This window comes from Hemibagrus wyckioides, linkage group LG26, assembly GCF_019097595.1.
Source record: "Hemibagrus wyckioides isolate EC202008001 linkage group LG26, SWU_Hwy_1.0, whole genome shotgun sequence".
NCBI classification, from domain to species: Eukaryota; Metazoa; Chordata; class Actinopteri; order Siluriformes; family Bagridae; genus Hemibagrus; species Hemibagrus wyckioides.
The window spans coordinates 9,483,424-9,508,916 of NC_080735.1; the positions used below are offsets into that span (position 1 = coordinate 9,483,424).

Consider the following 25,493-nt stretch of genomic DNA (forward strand, 5'->3'; position numbering starts at 1 on the left):
TTTTTAAAGGTGGTGTAATTTTTTAAGAAAAAAACCAACGCCATTGCTGAATGCCACAGAAACACACAGAACAATCAAGACTAATTAATATAATTAGCAGTTATCATTAATCTTGTTTACATTCCAGCGACTTCCGAAACTTCCGTGACGTCACGCCTTTCTACGGCTCCCCGGACGGACAATCTTTGTCCATTCCCGCGTTTAGGGTCCTGTAGCATTGCGCACGCTGTCTCCGTAGATTTCTTCCCTTTGGTTTAGCAGAGCGGCAGGGAATGGGTTAAGGAGCGGGGGGTCTGAATTCCTCCTCTCCTGATCGCCATGACGAACAAATGAACTCTCGGGGAATGAAATTTAAATTCCATAAAGGAGAAAAAGTTCTCTGCTTCGAACCGGATCCGTCCAAGGCCAAAGTGCTGTATGATGCAAAGGTAACTTTATGCCGGAAATATGAACGTGCGCAGTGTTTGAGTTAGCATGGATCTCGTGAATCCTGCTTCCTGGTTGGTGTGTTGCAATAGCAAGTGCGTTATAGTTGATTTCGGTCATTTTAAGTGTGTTGAATGCGGTTTCAGCGTCTCGTGACACTGCTGTTCTGTTTACCTGCACGTGCAGGATGTAGTGAGTTAGGAAAGTTGCTCAGGAAGTTGTACATTTTGACAAACATTGCAACTATTTGTTTGCGTCGGTTTGTTTGTTTGCATGATTAGTTGTGGGTGTAATGTAGCCGACTAACTCCAGCTAGTCTGCATTTGGTCCCTTACCTAAATTACCGCAAGGCCTTTTCCGTGGGTGCGCGAGACATTAGTGCACTTCAGCTCAGCATCGCGCGCACACACACACGGATGGAGGGATAAATAACAAATACGTACAATGGCTCAGTAGTGTTCCAACTATATATATACACATGTGCTATTTTTTTTAATTGTTTTAATAACTAACGTTATATTCCCGGTATCAGTTAACATAGACGTGCATGTTTATTTAGGAATATTTGCTTGTGTCTTCTTCAAAATCCTGACAAAGTTTAGCGTGCATTTTTATTTATTTTTTTGGTCAAGTAGTGCAGTGCATTGTGGGCATTCAGTAATATGCAGGACATGTATTTACACACGACTAAAAAACAGCAAAACTTAATAGTGCACTACTTTTTTAGTGATTGTTGTTTTGGATAAACAAACGGCCCGTCCAAATCATGTTGCATTCAAGGGCTGTCGGAATTGTGGTTAAAGCCAGTTTCTGACCTCAAGTGTTACACAACGAAGACGCAAATTTTCTCATTTGTTATGTTAAATGATGGAGGAGGAATGAAGACTACTGATTCTTTTTCCTCTTAAAAATGTACATCGCCACCGTTTTGTACTATAGGGATATGTTAGGAATATCCAACAATAGCGAGATCGAGCTCCAGCTTAATCGCAAAACAATTCGTGTGACCAGCTCTCGATTGCGTTTCGTCATTAGGAAACGGTGAATGCAGGGAGCGTGTGAAGGCAGCATCGGAAGCCCGATTTGGCCGAGGGAACTCGATGACGTCACTGGGAAAGCGCTGTGTTTTATATAGCAGTAGCAGCAGCGGGAAAGAGGGAGCTGTGGTGTGGCAGGATTCATCAGGATTATATTGCGATCCTGATCCAGAAACCGATTGTGTTTTACAGGTGGTGGATATTGTAGTGGGAAAGGATGAGAAGGGAAAGCGGATCCCTAAATATCTGATTCACTTCAACGGCTGGAACCGAAGGTAAGAGACACACACACACACACACACACTGCATACCAGCTGAGTTAGCCGTTAGCGTGTTAGCAGTCAGGCCGGCTTAATAAAACAAGAAAAGCTCACTGGTGCTCATCAAGGCCAAGCTGGACTCAAATAGCTTTAAGCTCTGAGCTGTACGAGTGAGCCAGTGTAGTTTTGTCTGTTCATTAACGGTGCACTTCCTCCTGCTCTGACACACCGGGATTAGATCCGCTTTCTTTCTCCACACAGTTAACCGTGTCAGTGTTGTGTTTGTTCCACAGCTGGGATCGCTGGGCTGCGGAGGATCATGTGCTCCGAGATTCCGAGGACAACCGCAAGTTACAGCGTAAACTGGCTCGGAAAGCTTTGGCTCGCATGTATGTTTGGATTAATGCCGGTTTTGTTAGTGTTCGTGCTTGCTGTTTGATGTGATATCTGATACGTAGACTGATAGTGTGTTAAAAAAAAATCCGTATTATAAATTAATATAAACTGTAGGCAGGTTGTTTATATTCTACAGAAATCCGTTCACTTGGCGCTGATGAATGTAATTAACTTACATCCCCTGAATCTGATTGGTTGGAGCTGGATCACGTGACTGTCACAGGAACTCAGTTAATATAGCGGTTTCTAGCCAAATGTCAAATTACTGAATTCAGGTGTCGGCTCCTTAGTTCCAGTGAAAGGAACTCTTAATGCTTCAGTATACCGAGACGTTTTGGACAATTTCATGCTCCCAACTTTGTGCGTGGGAACAGTGTGGAGATGACCCCTTCCTGTTCCAACATGACAGTGCACAAAGCAAGGTCCATACAGACATGGATGAGGGAGTTTGGTGTGGAGGAACTTCAGAGTCCTGACCTCAACACCTTTTGGATGAATTAAAGTGGAGGCCTTCTCGTCCGACATCGGTGCCTGACCTCACGAATGCGCTTCTAGAGGAATGGTCAAAAAATTCCCATAAACACACTCCTAAACCTTGTGGAAAGCCTTCCCAGAAGAGTTGAAGCTGTTATAGCTGCAAAGGGCGGGCCAACTCCATATTTCATTCATGTGCATGTAAAGGCAGACGTCCCAATTTTGGCCTGGCTCACAGTCTCCACTCTAATTCATCCCAAAGGTGTTCTATCAGGTTGAGGTCAGTTCCTTCACACCAAACTCACTCATCCATGTCTTTATGGACCTTGCTTTCTGCACTAGTGAGCAGTCGCATCCCCAAACTGTTCCCACAAAGATAGGAGAATGAAATTGTCTATACTGTCTTGGCATGCTGAAGCATTAAGAGTTCCTATGGGGTTAAAAATAACACCTGAATTCAATGATTTGGAGGGGTGTCCCAAAACCTTTGGCAATATAAGTGTATCTCTATTTATGGACAGATATAATTTTTTTTGTTTCATTGTAAACAGAAGCACAAAAACAAATGATGTCTTCATAGTGTTTTTGTTTACTTAGGTATTTACATTGACCCTTAATCCAAACCAGATCAAGTGTAAAATGTTATCAAATAATTTATATATTGAGCCAAATCCCTTGTTGTTTACAGGAGGAGAAAAGGATGGAGGAAGAGACGTTGTCGATTGCCAGGTGTTAACTCCGTGTTAAAAAGCTTACCTGAAGACGAAAAGGAGGAGAGCGATGATCGTAAGTTATGCGACTTGTTTTAAAAGTGCTGTATAAAACCATAAAAGCTTCTTTTAACTGTTTTGACACCAAACCTTATTGGCCTGTTCAAAGTTTGCATTAAATAAGTCACATTCGCCCTCAAAAGATGTCTGTATATCTCCAGGATAAACAGCCACTTAGAAGTCCTTCTTTTCTCAACGAAACTGTCATAATTCTTTGGTTTTGCTGAACAGCTTTGATTTCATCATCTGAAGACGGTGACGAGGACAACTCAGACCCAGAGACTTTAAAAAGCGAGAGCGAGTCTTCTGAGGATTTAGATGAAATGGTACGTTATTTTATTATTTACGTGTGTACATAAGTTGTTTACATTAACATACCTTTTTTTTTTTTTTTTAAAGCACTTTACCTAAATGTTAATAAAACATTTAGAAGTTCCTTCAGGATTTTTGAGGGTGATAGTTGCTTCCGAAATGCTTGTTTTTGCAGCTTTTCCCCCTCTGAAATTTTTTTTGGAAGTAATTTTTGTCATTTTAAGATCATGAAATCCTAAGGGATTGATATAAAGAATGCATCACCATAAAAATGTTTGAGGTGTTACTCAGATTTGATCATTTAGTAGTGCCTTTGTTCTGTGAATAATAATAATGGAAGGAATCATTTTTTTTTACCTTACTTTCAGTAAGGTTTTTAACATTTATTCAAACACGCAACAGTCAGCAATTTCGTAGCTGTTGTTTTCCTTTCTTTCCTGTCCCACTGATAAGACAAATCCATTTTTTTTTTTTTTTGCTTTGTAGAAAGAAGAGCAGGAAGCGCACCCAAAAAGGGAGAGCGAGGAGAAGAGCATCACAATCAACATCGACATCCCTGATGTGCTGAAGAAGAAGCTGGAGGATGATTGCTACTACATCAACAAGAGAAAAAAGGTCAGTGTCCGCATATGTGGACGTGTTCATATTACTGTGACCACCACTGAGGCTCACGTGGGTGTTTTTCTAGCCAGAACAGCATTCTGTGTTGTTGCCATAGTGACAAAAAGCATGTAATCTAAGAAAAGTAATAAAAACATTGAAATTTATTCTTATACTGTATTATAGCTTCGTAGAGTGAGGAGAATGTCAACATGGATGTTAAAGAGATTGAAAGCCAGGCAAGGCAGCTCTGCTCATGTGACGTGTTCATGTGAATGTTCTCGTGTGTGTCTGTAGCTGGTGAAGTTGCCATGCCAGATGAACATAGTAAACATCCTCGAGTCTTACGTGAAACACTTCACTATAAACGCCGCTTTTTCTGCCAACGAGCGCTTTCGGCACCCTCAGAGCTCCACACAGTCCAGCATGAGCCCACACTATGTACCACCTGAGAAGAAGTAAGTAAAACTAGTGCAGTGCGTCATTTCAGCCCACAGATAAATAGCTTTCTGAGCAGAGGATTGAGGATACGCTGTGTGTTGATGCACCAATCATGTGCTTTTATACATTGTGTTTCAGGAGATTCCATGCAAACCTGATTTTTCTCATAGTGTACAGATGAAGTAATGGTACAAATGATGTGAAGTGTATATTTTGGGGATTAAGTATAGATATTACACGACCCAAAACAAGAAAACACTTCAAAATAACAGAACACTAAAGCTAAAGACTTGGCACCAAAAAAACACCACAATAAAGTTAAAACTTTAAAAAGACACTACAGTACAGCTGAATTATGATAGCTCCCAAAAACACCCCAGGAAAGTTAAAAACGCTACAGTGATGCCAAAAAAAAAATGCCACAGTTTGAAGCTAGAAACACCATAGCGAGGCTAAAACTACTTCAATGAAGCTAACAATACTACAGTGAAGCTAATAAAAACACCACGGTGAAGCTTAAACTAAACTAAAAACACCACGGTGAAGCTTAAACTAAACTAAAAACACCACAGTGAAGCTTAAACTAAACTAAAAACACCACAGTGAAGCTTAAACTAAACTAAAAACACCACGGTGAAGCTTAAACTAAACTAAAAACACCACGGTGAAGCTTAAACTAAACTAAAAACACCACAGTGAAGCTTAAACTAAACTAAAAACACCACAGTGAAGCTTAAACTAAACTAAAAACACCACGGTGAAGCTTAAACTAAACTAAAAACACCACAGTGAAGCTTAAACTAAACTAAAAACACCACGGTGAAGCTTAAACTAAACTAAAAACACTTCAGGGAAGCCAAAAAAATGCTATAGTTTGAAGCTAGAAACACCACAGTGAAGCTAAAACTACTACAGTGAAGCCAAAAAAGGTTTCAGAAAAGCTAATATTACAGTGAAGCTAAAACAATTACTACAGTGAAGCTAAAAATACTACAGTGATGCTAGAAACGGTACAGCAAAGCCAAAAAAGGTTACAGAGTGAAGCACCACACCACAGTGAAGCTAATATTATATTACAGTGAAGCTAATAAAAACACTACGGTGAAGCTACCACAATGAAGCTAATATTATATTACACTGAAGCTAAAAATACTACAGTGAAGCTAATAAAAACACTACAGTGAAGGTAATAATACTGCAGTGAAGACAGAAAAGGTTACAGAGAAGCTAATATTACAGTGAAGCTAATAAAAACACCACAGTTAAGCTAAAAATACTACGGTGATGCTAGAAACGCTACAGCAAAGCCAAAAAAGGTTGCAGAGAAGCTATCAAAACACCACAGTGAAGCTAATATTATATTACATTGAAGCTAAAACTAAACAACACTTTATGGAAGCCAAACAAAATGCTATGGTTTGAAGCTAGAAACACCACAATAAATCTAAAAAAAAACACTACAGTGAAGCTAATAATACTACAGTAAAGCCAAACAAGGTTACAGAGAAGCTAATATTACAGTGAAGCTAAAAACAAATATTACAATGAAGCTAACAATACTAAAGTGAAGCTAATAAAAACACCACGGTGAAGCTAAAACTACTACAATAAAGCGAAAACTAAACTAAAAACACTTTAGGGAAGCCAAAAAATGCCATAGTTTGCGCTTAAACACCACATTGAGGCTAATAAACACTACAGTAAAGCTAATAATACTACAGTGAAGCCAAAAAAGGTTACAGTGAAGCTAATAATACTACAGTGAAGCTAATACTACTACAGTGAAGCTAAAACTGAACTAAAACACTTAGAGAAGCCAAAAAATGCCATAGTTTGAAACTAAAAACACTACAGTGAAGCCAAAAAAGGTTACAGTGAAGCTAAAAATACTACATTGGAGCTAAAAACACTACATTGAGGCTAATAAAAACACTACAGTGAACCTAAAACTACTACAGTGAAGCTAATAATACTACAGTGATGCTAGAAACCCTACAGCAAAGCCAAAAAAGGTTAGAGACGCTATCAAAACACCACAGCAAAGCTAATATTATATTACAATGAAGCTAAAAAATACTACAGTGAAGCTAATAAAAATACCACATTGAAGCTAAAAACACTAAAGTGACTAAAAACACTACAGAGAAGCTAATACTATTACAGTGAAGCTAATAATATCGCAATGAAGCTAAAAACACTGAAGTGACACTAAAACACTAAAGTGAAGCCCAAAAAGCCACAGCGTGAAGCTAAAAACACTACAGTCAAGCCAAAGAAAAGGTTTCAGAGAAGTTAACAAAATACACAGTAAAGCTAATAATATTAAAGTGAAGCTAAAATTGCTAATGTGAAGGTGTAAAGTGAAGCCAATTAAAAACACCACAGTGTATCTAAAAAAAAATACTAGTGACTCTAAAAGAACACTAAAACCACTGTAAAACTAAAATGCTACAGCGAAGCCAAAAACATTAAAACGCAAAACTAATAATGCAAGATCAAAATGTAAAACCACAAAAGCACAACAAATCAATCAGAAAACAGGTCAATAAAACTAGAAAACACAGCAACATCTGGATTTTATCCTTGCCATGTCCAGTGAGCATCTGATCTTAAGTATTAAGAACATGAAAATTAAAGTTGTACAGTTTTACTGAACATGTTCCTGGATGTTGGGTTTCTGCTTCGTTAATATATCTGCTGCTGTAATTATCTTCTGATCTAAAACGAGGCTTTTGCAGTGGTACTGAGTGACCACTTTGGTGAGAAGTAATCTCGCTTGGTTTGTAAAGGTTTCTCGATTCTGTCCCCCCACCCCACCCCACACACACAGCGAGGAGCTCTGTAAGGAAATGGTGGACGGCTTGAGGATCACCTTCGACTTCACCTTACCCATGATCCTCCTGTATCCCAACGAGCAGGCCCAGTTCAAGAAGGTCAGCTCATCCAAGTTCTTCCAGCCAATCGGAGACGCTGCCGGATGTTCGACTAGGTGATGTGGAAATGTGTGATTTTAGCAGGTGGTGTTTTTGTTTCAGCCTGCTTTTAATATTGGGGGGAAAAAGTTAGTTTAATCCACAGCTACTGTGACCCAACAGTCAATATGGACATTTGTTGTCCTGCAACCTTCATATCAGACTTTCCACTCAACACTTCCACTCCCATAAATTCTGCCTTCGGCTAAAGGACGTAACTTGTAATTCCTGAACTCAGACTGGGGAAAACTTCTCTTAATTTGTGTCCAGAAACCTAACAGCAAGCAGCAGAAGCATTTGCCTGAAATGAGCTCTACTGCATGTGCAAGTATTTGCTTTAGATCAATGAACATTCCGACATTTTCTGTGAAGATTCTCCGTCATCCAGGTCCGGTTATCTGAAAGTTGAGCCATGGCAACTGGACTTCTTTCTAGCTAGATGGAAAAGTTTCACGACTCATCCGAGCAGCTTCTTCCTATTCTCACCTCCCCTTGTTTCCTTAAAGAGGCTACCCAGGGAGGGGAGGATCCTTGACTCTGGAGGATACAAATCCGTGGAATCCTGCCAACTTCCCTCAGACTGAAGAGGCTGTTTCAACGTTTCGATCTAACTAGAATGAAATCCAGTTGACATGACTCAACTTTCAGTTACTGATATGTTTGTTGAATCTACAGTTTGTTCATATGAAGAGATAATTATACAATACTCATTACATCTACATTTCTGGCATTTGGCAGATGCTCTTATCCAAAAGACTTGGGATACCATCAGCCTAAAAACTAAGTTGTTTTTTTTTCCACCCTCTGAGTTCAGCAAGTGACTCCCAATCAACATGGCTGCTCATGAGACATCACTGTTTGTTGCTTGTTTTTTTCCTGCTTTTTATCTTGAAAGCTCAAAAATGTTGCAGTTCTGAGCTCTGACGTTGCGGCATATTAGATACCTTCTCTCATTTGTTTAGTGCATTCTGGAAATGCTGATATAAGTTTGTCAATCCCTGATTTACACACCAGGTAAAAGTCACTGAACAGGAAGTTGTTCTAAATTGTGATTTCTGGTGGTGATGTAGATCCCTCGGTGAGCGCTCCCCAAGTCCCGGCCTGAACCCGTCCACTCCTCAGTCTACAGACGGTCACTCTGCTCACAACGAGACGTCCGCCTCGCCCGTTATCACAGCAACAACACCGAAGCGCCGCCGCTGCACTAATCCCGATACGGACAACACGCACTCTCTCAGACGCTCCACACGCAACACATCCGGGGGAGAGAAGACTGCCGAGGGGGGAGGAGGAGGAGGAGGAGGAGGCAGCAGCAGTAACACCTCACCTCAACCCAAGCGCAGGCTCGCTGAAGTCCCGACTCCACTGCCCAAGTTCTTCCTCAACCTGGAGAAGCGTGAGTGAATTTTCATCCGTGCAACTAAAGCAGCACAAACACTGAGCTGAGGAGGTGGAGAAGTGGCGGAAAGTCATTGCAATAGTCATTGTAATAATCCAAGTCTTTGGATTTTTTTCATTTAAACCAGTGATGTGGAATTCTGTTTGATGCTCTCATAGTGACAGTAACCCGTATGTTTCCACTAGAGGCGCTGTTTGTCCATTTTTTTATTTATTTATTTTTTCAGTTGCTTGTTTGTACTCACAGTTTGTGTCTGTTTTAATATGTAAATGCTTTTCAGGTTTGTGAGATTTATTAGTTAATTATTTGTTTATTTTAACAGGAACACCAGTCCACAGCGGCTCGTCCTCTCCGCTTCCCCTCACACCGAGTAAAGACGGCAGCGGCGTGTTCTCGGGGCTCGAGAGTCGACGGACCAACGAACTGAATGAGGTGAGATTTTCTGTTTTGAGACACAAGAAAATGAGATTTTATTTTATGTGAGTGGCACCAAGGTCTGTTCTTGTGTCTTGGTTTATTTGTTTTGTGTTTGTTTGTTTTTGTGTGTGGGTTTTAGTTTAGTTGTTTTGTTTTTGTGACTTTTTTAATTTTTGTTTGTTTTTTTATTTGTTTGTATGCTAGTTTTTTTTTCTCTTTTGTTTTGTTTGCAACTTCAGTCTTAGTATTTGCCGTAGCTTTTTTTTTTTTTTGGTCATTATTACTACCATGAACCCTACACGGATCCTTTCCTCTAGCAGAATACAATTCAAACACTAGACCTGAGGCTATTTGCGCAGATAAATTGCTCTGTTTGGTCAAGTGTAAAAGCTGTTTTCAAGCCTTAGAGCCATCCTGTGGCTTTGTGGGTCACTGAAAAAAAACTCGGGGATGTGGAATGAGTGTGTGACCCTGAGTGCAAACCGCACTGTGTGTGTGAAAGGGAGTCGTTCCAGTGGCTGCTTCAGCTTGTCACGTTACGTATAAAATTGGGGAAAAGCTTGACGTGGTCTGCAGATGCTTAGATATTTGGAGTGAAAAATAAAGTAAAGAAATGAACAGTTCACAAATTAACAGTCAAAAGAGCTATAAATGGGTGTGTTTCACTGTGAAACCATTAACTAAGAGAACATGTTCCCTTAAAACACAACACTGTTCAGTTCCATTTGTTTGTTGGAGACACAGAAGTCCTGTACTGATGTAACAGGAGCTCTGGTACAGATCAGCATACACATATAGAGCAACAGTTTTTTTTAAATTGTTCTTATTCAGGAATGCTACAAGAAATACAAGCAGTCAGAACATGTAGAAAAACTGCTCTGGCATTGTGGTGATGTGGCAGGATACATCGTTTTATTTTTACCTTCTTTTTGTCGAGATAAATTGTAAAATTCTTTTCTGGACAGCTATAAAAGTAGCGCATATATTAGGCATTGAGAATCTCATTCTGTCTGTATAAATGTCAAATTTTCTATTATTATTATTGTCATTATTATTTTTGCGTTTCCCTCGTCCTGAAAGTAGTCTTTTCAGCAGGAGCAAGCCAAAAGTCAAGCAAATGTAATTAAGGAGGTTTTGCACTTCAGAGAATCTGCTCTGAACTCCAGACATCTGCTGCTATTATGTTTTCACGTTATTATGATTTCATGATTACGCAGTCACCTTCAAACGTCTCTCCTAACATTAAACAATTCCAAGAGAACGTGATTTTGTATCCACTAGATGGCAGTAGATCTCAATTTCTGGATTTCCTCACACATAAGAAACCATGGAGGTGGAGAGGGGGTGTAAACTTCTGCACTCGAACGTCAATCAGCTGTATAGGTACAGGAGATGAAAATAGGGGACGTGTGTAGTGATGAATCAGAGACTGTCTCAAAACATAAATGAGATTCTTGGAGGATGCGAGCAGAGCAAATGAAGAAGCGGTGAATCTGGACGTCTGCCACACCAACTGATCACCCTGACGTGCCAAATGTCTCACGCGGGCTGCAGAAAACTAGACGTAGACATTCCACAAAACGCCATGTGTAGGTTTGTTTGTTTACGGACGATTAAACCCGTGTTTACATACAGCAAAGGCTTGCAGTCCAGACGTCAATCTTTCACTGAAAAAACTGGTTCAGCGCTAAACATAGCCAAAAATCTCCTAAAAGGAAGAGGCTGTTTGTTTGACAACACAAATGGCCAAGCCCTGTCAAGCATGTGATGTCAATGGTTACTCACTGTTTTTCTTTAAACAGCTTGTACGACATGAATCATTTTTCTACTCAGCAGCTTGCTCTTGCTCCAAAACAAGCTGAGTCACGGTCTTCAAAAGTACTTACTGTAAGCTGAGCACTTTATTAGAAACTTTATATACTCGCTCCTGCAGTTATCTAATCAGCCAATCATGTGGCAGCAGCACAAGGCATCAGATCATGCAGATACCCACCAGCGGCTTCAGGTGTAATGCTCACATGAAACATCCGAATGCGGAAAAATGTCGTTTCTTGGTGTCGTGATTGTTGGTGCCAGACGGGCTGATTTTAGCGTTTCTGTAACTGCTGATCTCCTGGGATTTTCACACACAACGATGTGTAGAACAGTGCGGTGATGCAGCGGTGTAGACTGAAATATCTTATCGAGAAGAGAATGGTCAGACTGCTTTGAGCTGACAGAAAGGGTACACTCTCTCAGATAATCACTCGGTACAATTGTGGTGAGCAGAAAAGCGTCTCGGAATGCATAGAAACTTGAGCAGAAGGCCACGTCAGGTTATAAATGTGAATTTTCTGTTTACATGCAACACAATACTACTGAAGTGGGGGTGTGGTAGCTTAGTGGTTAAGGAATTGGACTACTGATTGGAAGGTTGTGAGTTCGAATCCCAGGTCCACCAAGCTGCCACTGCTGGGCCCCTGAGCAAGGCCCTTAACCCTCAATTGCTCAGTTGTATAAAATGATAGGCGTTCTGGATGAGAGTGTCTGCCGAATGCTGTCCGTGAGATAAGGAAACTGTATACATACAAATATTTATTTATTTGTGTACTATATTAGTGACTATTATCCACTGTTGAAATCTGTATCTTAAAAGCTCAGAGTGATACACAGCGAAATTTCGTACACGACAAACATTTTTCCTGCCGTGACCAATAAAATCGAAACAGTTTCATCAGTTCGGCTCACGCCAATTTACTCATTCTGATGGTTTTTTGAAGCATGAACGTAATAGTTTGTGTTTTATGACATCATTTTATGACATAAAATTGCTCTTGCAGGTTTGGTGAACGGTTCAAAAAACGAAAGCCATTGAGAAAAACTGTAACGTAATCTGTTCCCTCACAAGCTTGGCGTGTTCTCGAGAAACCAGCAAATACGTGGAAAAATCCTGAAGACTTTCTCATGTATGTAAATGTAGAAAAAAAGAGATTTAAAGGATCTTTAAGGAACCTCTGATTGTTAAAGACTCCTTTGGAACATGCTGAGTGACCATCCGCTCTCCTCACTTCATCGTCTCAGCAGTTACATGTTGAAGGTTTTCTGTTTTTGCTACGACCATTGAGAAACATCTAAATCCGGTCTGAATATTGCACTTCTCCCAGTGCTTTTTTTTTTTTTTAAAATAACAGTATTTACTGTGTTTAGGCTGCATGCCAATTTCAGACTTTGCAATCAGGATCAATTCATTTAGCTTGATAAAGAGCTAGCGTGCTATTTGTCCTGAGCTATTTGTCCTGTGTGCTCTTTAGAGATCTGCATTCATCTGTTCGTCCATATATCTGAGAGGCTCAACGCTGTTCTATTCCCAATGCAGGTGCTGAGTTGGCGTCTGATGCCCGATAACTACCCCCTGAGCGATCAACCTCCCCCTCCGTCCTACCTGTATGGCTCACAGCATCTCCTCCGCCTGTTCGGTGAGTGCTTTCCAAACAGAGCTCAAGTGATACTTGCTCTTATCGTTGATTAACTTTCACACTGCACGTGATAAATGACCCAAACATCATCATATAAATGATTTTAATAATTCTACCAAATAACCAGTTTCACCCTGATTGCACCTCGGTGCAAAAAGTGTCCAAAAGACTCTGCCGTCTGTTATCCATATGTAATCACGAAGGCTTTTTATTCCCAGCTGGTTAGACAGCGTGATCAGCACTATATAGAAAATATACCTGTACGTATTATAAAATTAGCATCAGCTCATCCATCACCTCAAGCGTCGACTCTTCCGTGCACTTTGCTTAATGTGCTTCACCTTGTGTCGGACATATCAGTAAGATAAGAGTCCAGGCCTTCATAAGTGGAACACTAGGGATATATAGCGTGCATTAGAAGTTCTAAAGTGCTAAAGCTAGCGCGTCCGGTGTTTCTATACACTCTTGAATCCTACTCGAATTACACAGTCTAGACTAGATCAAGACAAACATCTTCGTTCGAAGCGAAAAAATTAAGCTTGGATAATTAGGGCTGCGTCTCAATCAGCTCTCTAGCTCCCTAGGTGGTGAATCAGGATGTAGTGTGTACGAGTTAAGGCACAGGTAAAGCCACTGGGACACTCAGTTTCCGGTGACTTTCTATTTTCAACATCAATAATAACAAGCTGCTAATATTTGGAGATGAAGGCAGTTAAGAGTTCGTCCTCCTTTTTTTTTTCAAGCTGAGATACTTCAGAAAGTATGACATCACTTCCAGTAAGGGAACATTGCTCCCTTGTTTTTCGGTGCATTTTGGGATATTTTTTTAAGGAGCAAAGTGTACTGGAAGAATTTTGCAGAATTTGAGGCTCCCTAATCAGTGCCCTGAATACTGAACTAGGAGCGGTAGTGTTGTCATTTTTAACGTTGAAATTGTGTCCTCTTTTGCAGTGAAGCTTCCAGAAATCCTTGGGAAGATGCACATGCCTGAGAAGAATCTAAGGGCCTTGGTCAAGCACTTGGAGCTTTTTCTCAGGTAAAACTTACTCCACTGCAAGTCTGAAGATTTGAATGTGGTTTCAAAACAGTGTTAAAATACCTGAAGTTGAACCTGTGGTCATTTGGTGCACTGGAATGATGTTGAACTGGTGGTCATGGGGTACACTGGAAGACTGTTGAACTGGTGGTCATGTTGTATACTGGAATACCGGTGGTCATGTGGTGCACTGGAACACTGTTGTACCGGTGGTCAAATGGTACACTGTTGAACCCGTGGTCGTGTGGTGCACTGGAACACTGTTGAACCCGTGGTCGTGTGGTGCACTGGAACACTGTTGAACCCGTGGTCGTGTGGTGCACTGGAACACTGTTGAACCCGTGGTCGTGTGGTGCACTGGAACACTGTTGAACCCGTGGTCGTGTGGTGCACTGGAACACTGTTGAACCCGTGGTCGTGTGGTGCACTGGAACACTGTTGAACCCGTGGTCGTGTGGTGCACTGGAACACTGTTGAACCCGTGGTCGTGTGGTGCACTGGAACACTGTTGAACCCGTGGTCGTGTGGTGCACTGCACTGAAACTTAACATTTTCCTCATCCCTCGTTTTAAAATTTCTGGAATTTTCTGCATTCTTCCCGTAACTCATACAGTTACTCATTTTACAGCAACTGCCAAATTTCTGTCGTGAGCATAAGACTCATTGCCTTTATAGCCTCAACCTTCACTTGATTACATTAAGCAGTATTTTGTAAGATAAGGTTATCTTTTTTTGTGCTCAACTCGTATTAAATCCTCTTCAGCAGTTCAGCTCCAAGTCGTGCTTCGTTACTAAGAGCTGATAAGATCATGCTGGAGCAGATGGCAGTGGACACACATGAACTTCCTGTAGACACCTCAATCAATCCAACAGAGGCACAACAAAGCAGCTGAAAAGCATTCGTTTTTCACCGATTTTAATCGATAGCTGGACATTTTCATGTCTCAGTAGGTGAACGGTACGAGACAAGGACGAGTCGCAGGACAAGCTTACGTGAAATTGAACTCGCAATGAGGAAGAGATTTGGTCAGGAATTTTTAAAGCATTCGGGGAAAAAGACTTGTAACTACACTAAAATGAAACATTCTCTAGGGAGATTCTTCAGTTCCATTGGTAGTTGCTGCACTCCATATTTACATGAACATTTCACATATTTGGCACGTTGCTGGACACACCCACATTTTGTCACCAACGGTAGCTGTCAATCATGTCACCCACTCTGATTGATTGAGAATGATCTCTGGTGGCTTTGTTACTGCATGTCGCTGTGTGAACGCAGCTGAATGATGCAGTCACACTGAGGAAAAACGCATTAATGTTGTTTTGTGCTTGCAACTGCAAGAGTGTCTCTCTCTGTCTCTATCTCTCTGTCACAGATGTCTTTCTATTTCTCTTGCACTCTCATTTTGTATCTTTCACTCTCTCTCTCTTTGTCTTGCTCTCTCTCTCTCTATTTGTCTCATTCTCTGTTGCCATCTCTCTCTGTCTCTCTCTGTCACATTCACACACTCTCTCATTTTCTTTCTCTCACTCTCTCATTCTCTTTCTATCCCTCTGTCTTTCTGTCTCATTTTCTGTGTCTCTTATTCTCTCTCTCTCTCTCTCTCTCTCTCTCTCTCTGTATCTATCGCTCTCTCTATCATTCTCACTCTTTATCTTTCTGTCTCGTTCTCACTCACTCTCTCTCTCTCTGTCTTGCTTCATGCTTTTTCTCTCTTTCTGTCCCTTTCCATCTGTCTCAGAATTCTTCAAACAAAAACCGTGAATGATCTTTAGATTAGTTTTCGAGTTAAACAGAAATAATATTCATCATCCGTTCTCAATTACAAACATGAATCATTTCTTTACACTTAATCGAGTCACTCTTTGACAGCACTGAACAGTCGCCGGACCGAGTTATGTATCGCTGGCCTGTGTGTCTCAGTACGCATGTTTAACTGTCTGATTTGCGTCTCGTCCGGTTTATCGATTCAGGAAGTAGCTGAGGAGAGCTGCTTCTGCTATTTTCTTGTTAAGGTGAAACGATCAGGTGGTACGTTGTAGGTGTTATGCGGAGCCAGCGCTCATTTCCTGTCTGCAGAACTGTGTGTGTGTGTAAGTGTGTTAGAATTCACATTAAAAGTTAGAGAGATATCAGTGGGCATTACACAAGCCTCTGAACTAATCTGTAAATCCGGTGCAGCGATCTTTAGCCGGCCTCAAATCCACAGGATTTATTATTCTGTGCTCTAATTAAAAGTGCTGCAGCGTCGCCTCCCACCAGCACTCAGCGCTGTGGAGCTCAGGGTGGGAAGCAGCAGAACACAGCTATTTCCCTTTTACTCGTCAACGCTGAGTTTTGTATTCGAACAATATGAGGGTTTTTTAATGTGTGCCCCCCCCCCACGCCCCCAGTCGAAAGAAGTATTGCATCTTCTATTCTTTCTGTTTATTTGTATAGTAATCTTGTTGCTTTTCCCCCCTTCATCACTGTTCTGATGCGTTTGTCCTGTAATGAAAAACTCTGAATTAGGTCATTGTTTTAAACAGTGCTGTAACAGTGGGAAGCTGTGCATGATGGGATGCGGTTAAATGGATCTCAGCAAGACTGATTGAAGTTAATCCCATCTGTTACATGTGAGGAAGAGACAGACACACACACACACACACACACACACACACACGAGGAGAGAGGTAGTGTGAGCGAGAAAGAACACAAGGGGGGAGAGAGTGAGAAAGAGACACTTATACTCAAGGGGAGAGAGACACACACAATGGGAGAAAGTGAGTGAGACGTACACAAGGGAGGCGAGAGAGGGAGAAAGAGAGACCCAAATAATGGGAGAGGGTGAGACACACATACACAAGGGGAGAGTGAGTGAAGGAGAGCCAAACACAAGGGAGAGTGTGAAAGAGAGGCACATACACAAGGGGGTGAGAGAGAGAGAGAGAGAGAGACAAGGGAGAGAGTGAGAGAGTGACACATACAAGGGGATAGAGTGAGAGAGTCACACGTACACAAGGGAGGAGTCGTTAGAGACACGTATACACAAGGGAGAGAGTGTGTGAGAGAGACACACACAAGGGGAGAGAGTGTGAGACACATGTACACAAGGGGATGGAAAGAGATACACAAGGGGAGAGTGTGATGAGGAGACATACAAGAGAGAGAGAGAGACATACATAAGGGGAGAGATTGAGAGAGAGACATGCACAAGGCGATAGAGTTGGAGAGACACACACAAGGGGGGGTTATTAGAGAGACACTTACAAGGGTGAGAGTGTGAGAGAGAGACATACACAAGGGGATAGAGAGAGATACACAAGAGGAGAGAGTGAAAGAGAGAGACATGCACAAGGGGAGAGAGAGAGACATACAAGATGGAGAAAGCTACACAAGGGAGAGAGTGAAAGGGAGAGACATGCACATTTTGTTTGAGTTAATCTTAACTTTACACTTCAAGGGCACTTTATTAAATATTAAACCTCACGCTTTTTGCCCTCTGACTCGGTTGTTTAAATGAGAATTTTCCGGACGTTTCTGGGCACGTCTGTAGCTTTGACAGGTTTTTCAGGATCCGCGGCGGTTTGTGCTTCTCATGTTCAGTGGAGTTAATTAAGCTCTGAAGTGTCTCGGTTCTCTTATCGAGAAGAAGACCAGTGCAGAGCAACAAAGAGACGCACCGCCGTGTCTGTCACATAATTGATAATTATCATAATGTGAGCTGCTGTGATTTCCTTCTAATCTTTTGAAAGGGAGAATCTGTTAGGACAGCTGGAGTTGGTGACCAAACACTTCTAACGTGGAGGGTGGGGTGGGGTGGGGTGGGGGGGTGCAGCCTGACTTTTATCACAGGAAATCATTCAGACGAGTGCAAAAGTTTGGAAGAACGTATAAACATTAGGAGCATAAATCAGTGTCATTTCCTGTGTGTTTAGTGCAAGCCTCCCAACATGAACACTATACTCCTCCATCAGTTAACCAGACCCCTGACCCAACCCCCCCCCACCACCACCCCCCGTAGCGATCCTCCTCTCTCTCTCTCTCTCTCTCTCTCTCTCTCTCTCATAGTGATCCACTCACTCTCTCTCTCATAGCGACCATCTCTCTCTCTCTGTGATCCACTCACTCTCTCTCTCATAGTGATCCACTCACTCTCTCTCTCATAGCGACCATCTCTCTCTCTCTGTGATCCACTCACTCTCTCTCTCATAGTGATCCTCTCTCTCTCTCATAGTGATCCACTCACTCTCTCTCTCATAGTGATCCTCTCTCTCTCTCTCTCTCTCATAGCGATCCTTTCTCTCTCTCTCTGTGATCCACTCACTCTCTGTGATCCACTCACTCTCTCTCTCATAGCGATCCTTTCTCTCTCTCTCTCATAGTGATCCACTCACTCACTCTCTCTCTCATAGCGATCCTTTCTCTCTCTCTCTCATAGTGATCCACTCACTCTCTCTCTCATAGCGATCCTTTCTCTCTCTCTCTCATAGCGATCCTTTCTCTCTCTCTCTCTCTCTCATAGTGATCCACTCACTCTCTGTGATCCACTCACTCTCTCTCTCATAGCGATCCTTTCTCTCTCTCTCTGTGATCCACTCACTCTCTCTCTCATAGCGATCCTTTCTCTCTCTCTCTCTCATAGTGATCCACTCACTCTCTCTCTCGCAGCGATCCACTCTCTCTTTCTGTCTCGTAGCGCTTCTCACTCTCTCATACCGATCCTCTCTCTCTCTCGTAGTGATCCTCTCTCTCTCATAGCGATCCACTCTCTTTCTCTCTCGTAGCGCTCGTCTCACTCTTTCATACTGATCTCTTTCTCTCTCTCTCTCTCTCTCTCTCTCTCTCTCTCTCTCTCCCTCTTAGCAGTCCTCTTGCTCTTTCATAGCGATCCACTCTCTCTCTCTCTCCCTCTCGTAGTGATTCTCTAGCGAGTTTGGAAGAACGTATAAATGCTAGGAGCATAAATCAGCATCATTTCCTGTGTGTGTGTTTAGTGCAAGCCTCCCAACATGAACACACTAAACACCCCCCCGTAGCGATCCTCTCTCTCTCTCTCTCTCTCTCTCTCTCTCTCTCTCATAGCGATCCACTCTCTCTTTCTCTCTCTCTCTCTCTCTCATAGCGATCCACTCTCTCTTTCTCTCTCGTAGCGCTCCTCTCACTCTCTCATAACGATCTCTTTCTTTCTCTCTCTCTCTCGTAGTGATCCTCGCGCTCTCTCTCTCTCGTAGTGATCCTCGCGCGCTCTCCCTCTCGTAGTGATCCTCGCGGTCTCTCTCTCTTAGCGATCCTCGCGCGCTCTCTCTCTCGTAGTGATCCTCGCGCGCTCTCCCTCTCGTAGTGATCCTCGCGGTCTCTCTCTCTTAGCGATCCTCGCGCGCTCTCTCTCTCGTAGCGATCCTCGCACGCTCTCTCTCGTAGCGATCCTCGCGCGCTCTCTCTCTCGTAGCGATCCTCGCGCGCGCTCTCTCTCGTGGCGATCCTCGCGCGCTCTCTCTCTCTCGTGGCGATCCTCGCGCGCGCTCTCTCTCTCGTGGCGATCCTCGCGCGCGCTCTCTCTCTCGTGGCGATCCTCGCGCGCGCGCTCTCTCTCGTGGCGATCCTCGCGCGCGCGCTCTCTCTCGTGGCGATCCTCGCGCGCTCTCTCTCTCTTAGTTATCAGTACGTTCTCTCACAGCGATCTTCTATCTTTCTCTTGCAGTGATCCCCTCTCTCTCGTAGCGATATACTGTGTCTCTCTTGTAGCAATCCTCTCTCTCTCAGCGACCCCTCTCATTCTATCTTGGTGATCCCCTCTCTCTCTCTCTCGTAGCAATCCTCTCTTACAGTAATCCTATGTCGCAGTAATCCCCTCCATGCTGGTGATCCCCATGATGGGACATGTAAACAGAATGGCTGCAGAACTGAACTGTCATGCTTTTAAATCTTGTACAATAAGTTCATTCAAAGATATTATCCTAACTGACCATATAAAAACACACACAACTGTGTTTTCAGTAGGAAATGTAAAGGGGCATTTATTACAAAATCTTTCTACCTGTATGGGATTGCTCTGGATTGTACCACTTAGAGCATGGTCAGTTTTGCACTGCTGAAGTTTCCATCACTGGGCATTTGTTAACTTCAATAGAAATGACTTCAGGTTAAAACGAGAATGAATTCAGAAATTATGCTGATGCTCATATTTATAAGGAAATGAAAGGATTTATAATCACACTGTATTGTACAAAAATTGTACAGAAGTGTCTTTTGTATATAACAACAACAAAAAGATCGAGTTCGCATAGTATGCGGTTTATGTGGCAGAAAGCTGACAGTATGCCATGTGGAAGCTCAGCCAGATGTGCAGCAGTTGTTTTAACAAGTAACAAGTAGTTGTGTTTTTACGGATGGTTGTTTGGTGGTGGATCATCTTCCTTTTTTTTCCAGTTCTCTGAAGCTACTTGACTCACCATTACTCTGCTTTATGATTCCTGCCATTTTTAGAAATCTTTCAGTAACAGATGTTTGTCTCTCTTTTTTTTCCTCCTTCTCTGTGGTAGGTTTTTGGCCGAGTTTCACGAAGACTTCTTTCCAGAATCTGCGTACGTGTCTGCCACCGAAGCGCATTACTGTATGAAACAGCCGAGGCCCGTCTGCTGAGACTGAATCATCCTCGCCTCTTTGTCCTTCATGACTTTCACGATCCTTTCACTTCTTATGACTCCAGTCTGTAAGCGTTCTTTGTCTAATTTCCTCTCTTTGAGGGACTCTTTGTATGTCTCCCTATCTTTTTATTCTTCTTCTTTCGGACACGGAGACTCCAGAAAGGCTGTCTTCATCCGGCGTTTCAGCTTGCTTCTGTGGAAGTCGCTACCTGTTTTCCTTTTTGCCTCAGACAAAAACACTTTTTGACTTTACCTTCTCCAGACCTCTGCTCTGCAGTCACTGTTCCAGTTTTCCCTTTTTCTTTTTTGCAACTAAAGCAGCAAGAACGGCTTTATTCTGACTTTTTATGAACCGTGCAGATGGTCGATTTTGTTTTGTTTTGTTTTTTTTCCTTACAATCTTGGATTGTTAATAATGAACACAAGAAGTGGTGCTTGCTAGCTTTTTTTTTTCTTTTCTTTTTAAAAGCATTGCTCTGTATGATGCTGTAGCAGTTCCTAGCATAGGAACTTTGATTTTCTATTTTATGTTAGTTTCCATTTTCCATTACAGATGTATGGCTTTTTTTTTTCCCCCTCCCCAACAATGTATTTGCTAATATCCAGTTTTTTGGGATGTTATCTGTATATACATAGATAACCAAAGCATAATAATATGTGTAGCATCATCACATTATTACAGACATGTAGTCAGCTATTTGAATCAAATTGGTCTGGATTGTGTAATACTATTACATTCACAATGGCAGCAACACCCAGTTCACCCCAGTGACTAGATTTCTATTAAAAAACAAATACTGTTTCAACACACACAAGATTTTTAGCCTTGATTACCTCAAAATGGTAGGTCTAGTTCAAATCTGATCATCTACATCTATGAACCCGAGAGAGAGAGAGAGAGCTCGGGCGCCTCAGTGGCTAGGTTGAGGGCATTCTATACGCCATACTTTGAAGGAATATGATCTTACCTTATATATATGACACGATACGGTCTTGTGTGTTACGATGTTCTCAAAGAGCAAATCCACATGCCAGTTATGTTTCTATTTGTTAACAGAAATCCATTACTTGAAGTCAGCATGCCATTTTTTTTTATGTTGTATATTTCACAAATTGTCCAATGTACATATTTTTTTTTTATTTGCTCTCTGTTGTGCATTTCTTGCCTCCTTGTATAATAAACCATTGCGGAATAGACGCAGTTTGTTTTTCTTTTGTTTCAGCTGAACTGTAGTGAAATCGTTTTTAAGATATTTGATGATGCAGTAAAATCAAGATCTACTATATAATACTGACTATAACAGAAAGCCTTGTTTTGGATGAATGGTGCCATCGAGTCACTCTGGATTTTCTTTGAGCTCCAAGTTTCCACACTGGGGACGTGTCGTCAGTGTTGCCAGATTGAGGTCATTTAGTTCACGTCTAACTGGGGGAAAAAATTGCACTTGGGCGTGTTTATAAAATTTGGACTGGCTTTTGATGCAACAGGTGGGTTTTTATTTCTGACTATAAACATATTTTAATAAGTTTTCCATTCAAACGAACTTTTAAAATAAAGTATAATATGTAATGTTGACGTTTTAATAATATGGTTCAGTTTAGCCAATAAGGTTGAGGAGAGTCCAATCAGACTGCAATCCTGATTGGCGGGGTTCTTGTGATCATTGTACTCGTTAAGCCAGTATCACAAAGTTATTAGTAAAGCTGAAAGTGTTTATCATCATCTTGCCAAAATGGGGGTAAATATATAGAAAGTCCTACAGTAATGAATGGGAGAGCGACCCGTTCTGTAATATTTCAAGAGAGGTTCTCGTCAGTTCTGCGAAGACACTCTGTATTACATCCCTATAGAAAGATAAGTGTGTTTATATATGTGTGTGTGTCTAAATAGTGCCCTTTGCACTACCCTTTTTGTTTCAGGTTTTCTGTTTGTTATTGTATTAGTTATCACAGTATGCGTTTTGGGATGGAAATCTTCAGTCCAATCTGGCAACCCTGCGTGTCTTTAAGAAAACATGATGGAATTAATGGATAAAATGTCTGACGGTAAATTTGTTGGAATTGGGCGCTGACTGTTTCAAAGGCTCATTCAAGTTATGTGTTTGGTTTATAGGGCTATACAAACAAATTCGTTAATATTCTAAACAATAACAAGCTAACTGCCTGCACCAAATATGATAGCATTATACAATTATGTTCTAATATGTAATTATAATTATAATGACTTCATAAATTGATTAAAAACATTAACAAGCAAAACACACACAATCCTTCTTTATTTTCTAGACATAAACTTGTTATAGTTAGTTAAGAGAAGGTACACCTCCATCTTGCTCCATTCAAAGTGTCTTGAAAGCACACTTGATGTCGTAATTATGACTTCCCAACTTGTAAATATGAACCTTCCCGGAGGACATGAGCATGCAGAAAGATCTTGTAATGAAGTGGGATTTGTGCTGCAGTGAACCTCAGGAAGCTTAATGCCCCCTGTAGGATGTAAGGAGAGGTCAAATTAACTATGTTCCTAATGACCCCTAAGAAAGGTAAGTATGCTCTACCTGGATTATAGGGTGTTTGGGACGTACCAGCACCAGGTGGTCCAGTGAGAGGTAGATGGACCTCTCCTTAGTAGTAAGTGACCAAATGTATACACTACCAGTCAAAAGTTTGGACACACCTTCTAATTCCATGGTCTTTCCTGATGTTTATTTCTTTCTACATTGTAAAACAATGCTGAAGGCGGCCGAAATACACAATAATGTCCTTTGAACAGTTGATATTGAGATATGTCTGCTACTGATGCTCTGTAAAGCCTTCATAACGGCTCTAATCTGATCTAATCTGGTAACTCTAAATGAACTTCTTCAGCAGAGGTAAGTTTTGGTCTTGCTTTACTGGGAGGGTCTTCATGTGAGCCAGTTTCATCATGGGGCTTGATGGGTTTTGCAAATGCACTTGACAATACTGTTCTTGCAAGAACTATTCCAGAACACCTGACCTTCGTGTCTTAAAATAACAACTGACTGTTTTTTGTTGTCGTTACATATGGATTACTTAAGTCCATGTGTGTTATTTCATAGTTTTGAAATCTCCAGTATTGTTCTAGAATGTAGAAAATAAATCCCCAAACAAAAACCATTGAATTAAAAGGTGTGTCCAAACTTTTGACTGGTAGTGTATGTGTAACTGAATGTTGAGAGACTGCTGAATTATTTTCTCAAATCTAAATGAGGTATTCTGAGGAAAACACTGACATTAAATCTCACACTTTTAGCTCCTGCCTGCAATTTTTTCCCCCTAATCGATTTGCTTTGCTAATCTGCCAAAGAAGCTAGCGTGAAGCCTAGCATGCAAAATGTAAATCAAGAAATCAATTTTTATAGTTTCACATTGATTCAGTTCTCCGCTCATTAGTTCCCGCTTACTGTTTCATGCACAAAAATGGAATGGAATGACTTGAAGAAAATGAAAGCTAAAACAGATGTACTGTATCTAGATGTTACAGTATAATTGCTTTTCAGATCTGCTAAAGAAGTACGTATGAAGCAAAAACACTGAGCTACGGTTAACCCATATCTTCTGTTTACTACATAGCACTGGATGAAATTAAATTATTAATTTTTAAAAAAAAATAAACTACTCTATTATCGTAATCATTATCAAAATGATTGAAGGAAATGGGAAATTCCTATGATTTGGAATTCTGCTGTCAAGTCATGTACCAGGGACAGTCATGCAAAAACCAAGAGTAAATAAAAATCCAAGAGTCATTTAATTTTATAATTAATTAAATAAATAAATAACATATTGTATGGTTCCAGGCACAAGTGAAGCTAAAGTAAAGATGTCTAGCAACGTGCCTCAAGTTCGCTATTTGGAACTATTTTGGAATTACAGCCATTTTTGACATAGTCACTTCTTTCTCACAGGCTCCAAAGTAACTGAACAAACTTAAATAATTATAAATATGAGGTATTTTTAATAACTTAAATAAGTCTGGGACTCATCAGTTCTGATTATTCTCCTGTGTAGAGCAGAAACTTATAAAATTCTCAATAAGTGAGACAAATTCCATTGTCTGTTTATTCATCTGTTTTATCTCTGGCGCATCTGTATGATCATTTACAGTGTTCAGCACGTCAGGTAACGCCCTTACTGAGAGCAACCTACAGACATGCTTTTCCATCTCCATCAAAAACACATCCTCAGGCTAGTACTGATAGATCAGGGTCTAATCATTCCTGCAAACTATACAGTTAGGAAAATGTGATAGAGCAATAAGAACAGTAGAAAAAACTAAAATAAACATAAGTTTGAGCTTGGTATTTAAAAAAAAAAAGGACTTGCAATTAAATAATCAGAGTCAACATCAAGTATAGCAAGTAGAATAGAATAGTGTGTATAAACTATAGATAGATAGATAGATAGATAGATAGATAGATAGATAGATAGATAGATAGATAGATAGATAGATAGATAGATAGATAGATAGCTCTCTGCCATCTCATTAGTCTGTCACTTTAGTAATGTTGCATGAGGGTTTCATGAATTTTACACAGATTCATTTATTCATACATCATTCATTTATTTATATGCTCATCCCTCATGCCTGATCCTGCTTAGCTTCTATGAAACTGAAAAATATTAGCTAATGTGACCACATTTTCTTACATAAATAATAATAATAATAATAAGCATCATCATCATCATCATAATTATTCATCCATCCATTTTCTGTAGTGTTTATCCTCCACAGGGTTACAGGAAACCTGGAGTCTAGCCCAGGGGACTCAAGACACCCTGGAGATTTGAAGCAGGGGGAGAACATGCAAACACCACACACACACACACACACACACACACACACA

The 25,493-nt window shown here is 41.1% G+C and overlaps 1 protein-coding gene across 2 annotated transcripts; it reads left to right on the plus strand.

Moving 5' to 3' along the window:
- Positions 1-200: 200 nt before the first annotated feature.
- On the plus strand, positions 201-21,822 carry LOC131346830 (male-specific lethal 3 homolog). Of its 2 annotated transcripts, XM_058380526.1 has the most exons (13): positions 201-428; positions 1,656-1,738; positions 2,017-2,112; positions 3,282-3,379; positions 3,595-3,689; positions 4,162-4,290; positions 4,573-4,733; positions 7,547-7,705; positions 8,759-9,084; positions 9,410-9,519; positions 12,860-12,959; positions 13,911-13,995; positions 20,521-21,822. In XM_058380526.1, exons 1-13 carry the CDS (start codon positions 330-332, stop codon positions 20,618-20,620), a joined length of 1,641 nt encoding a protein of 546 aa, XP_058236509.1. In that variant the 5' UTR covers positions 201-329; the 3' UTR covers positions 20,621-21,822. The 2 variants fall into 2 exon arrangements, with proteins under 2 accessions (XP_058236509.1, XP_058236510.1); XM_058380527.1 differs by lacking the exon at positions 2,017-2,112.
- The last annotated feature ends 3,671 nt before the right edge of the window (positions 21,823-25,493 follow it).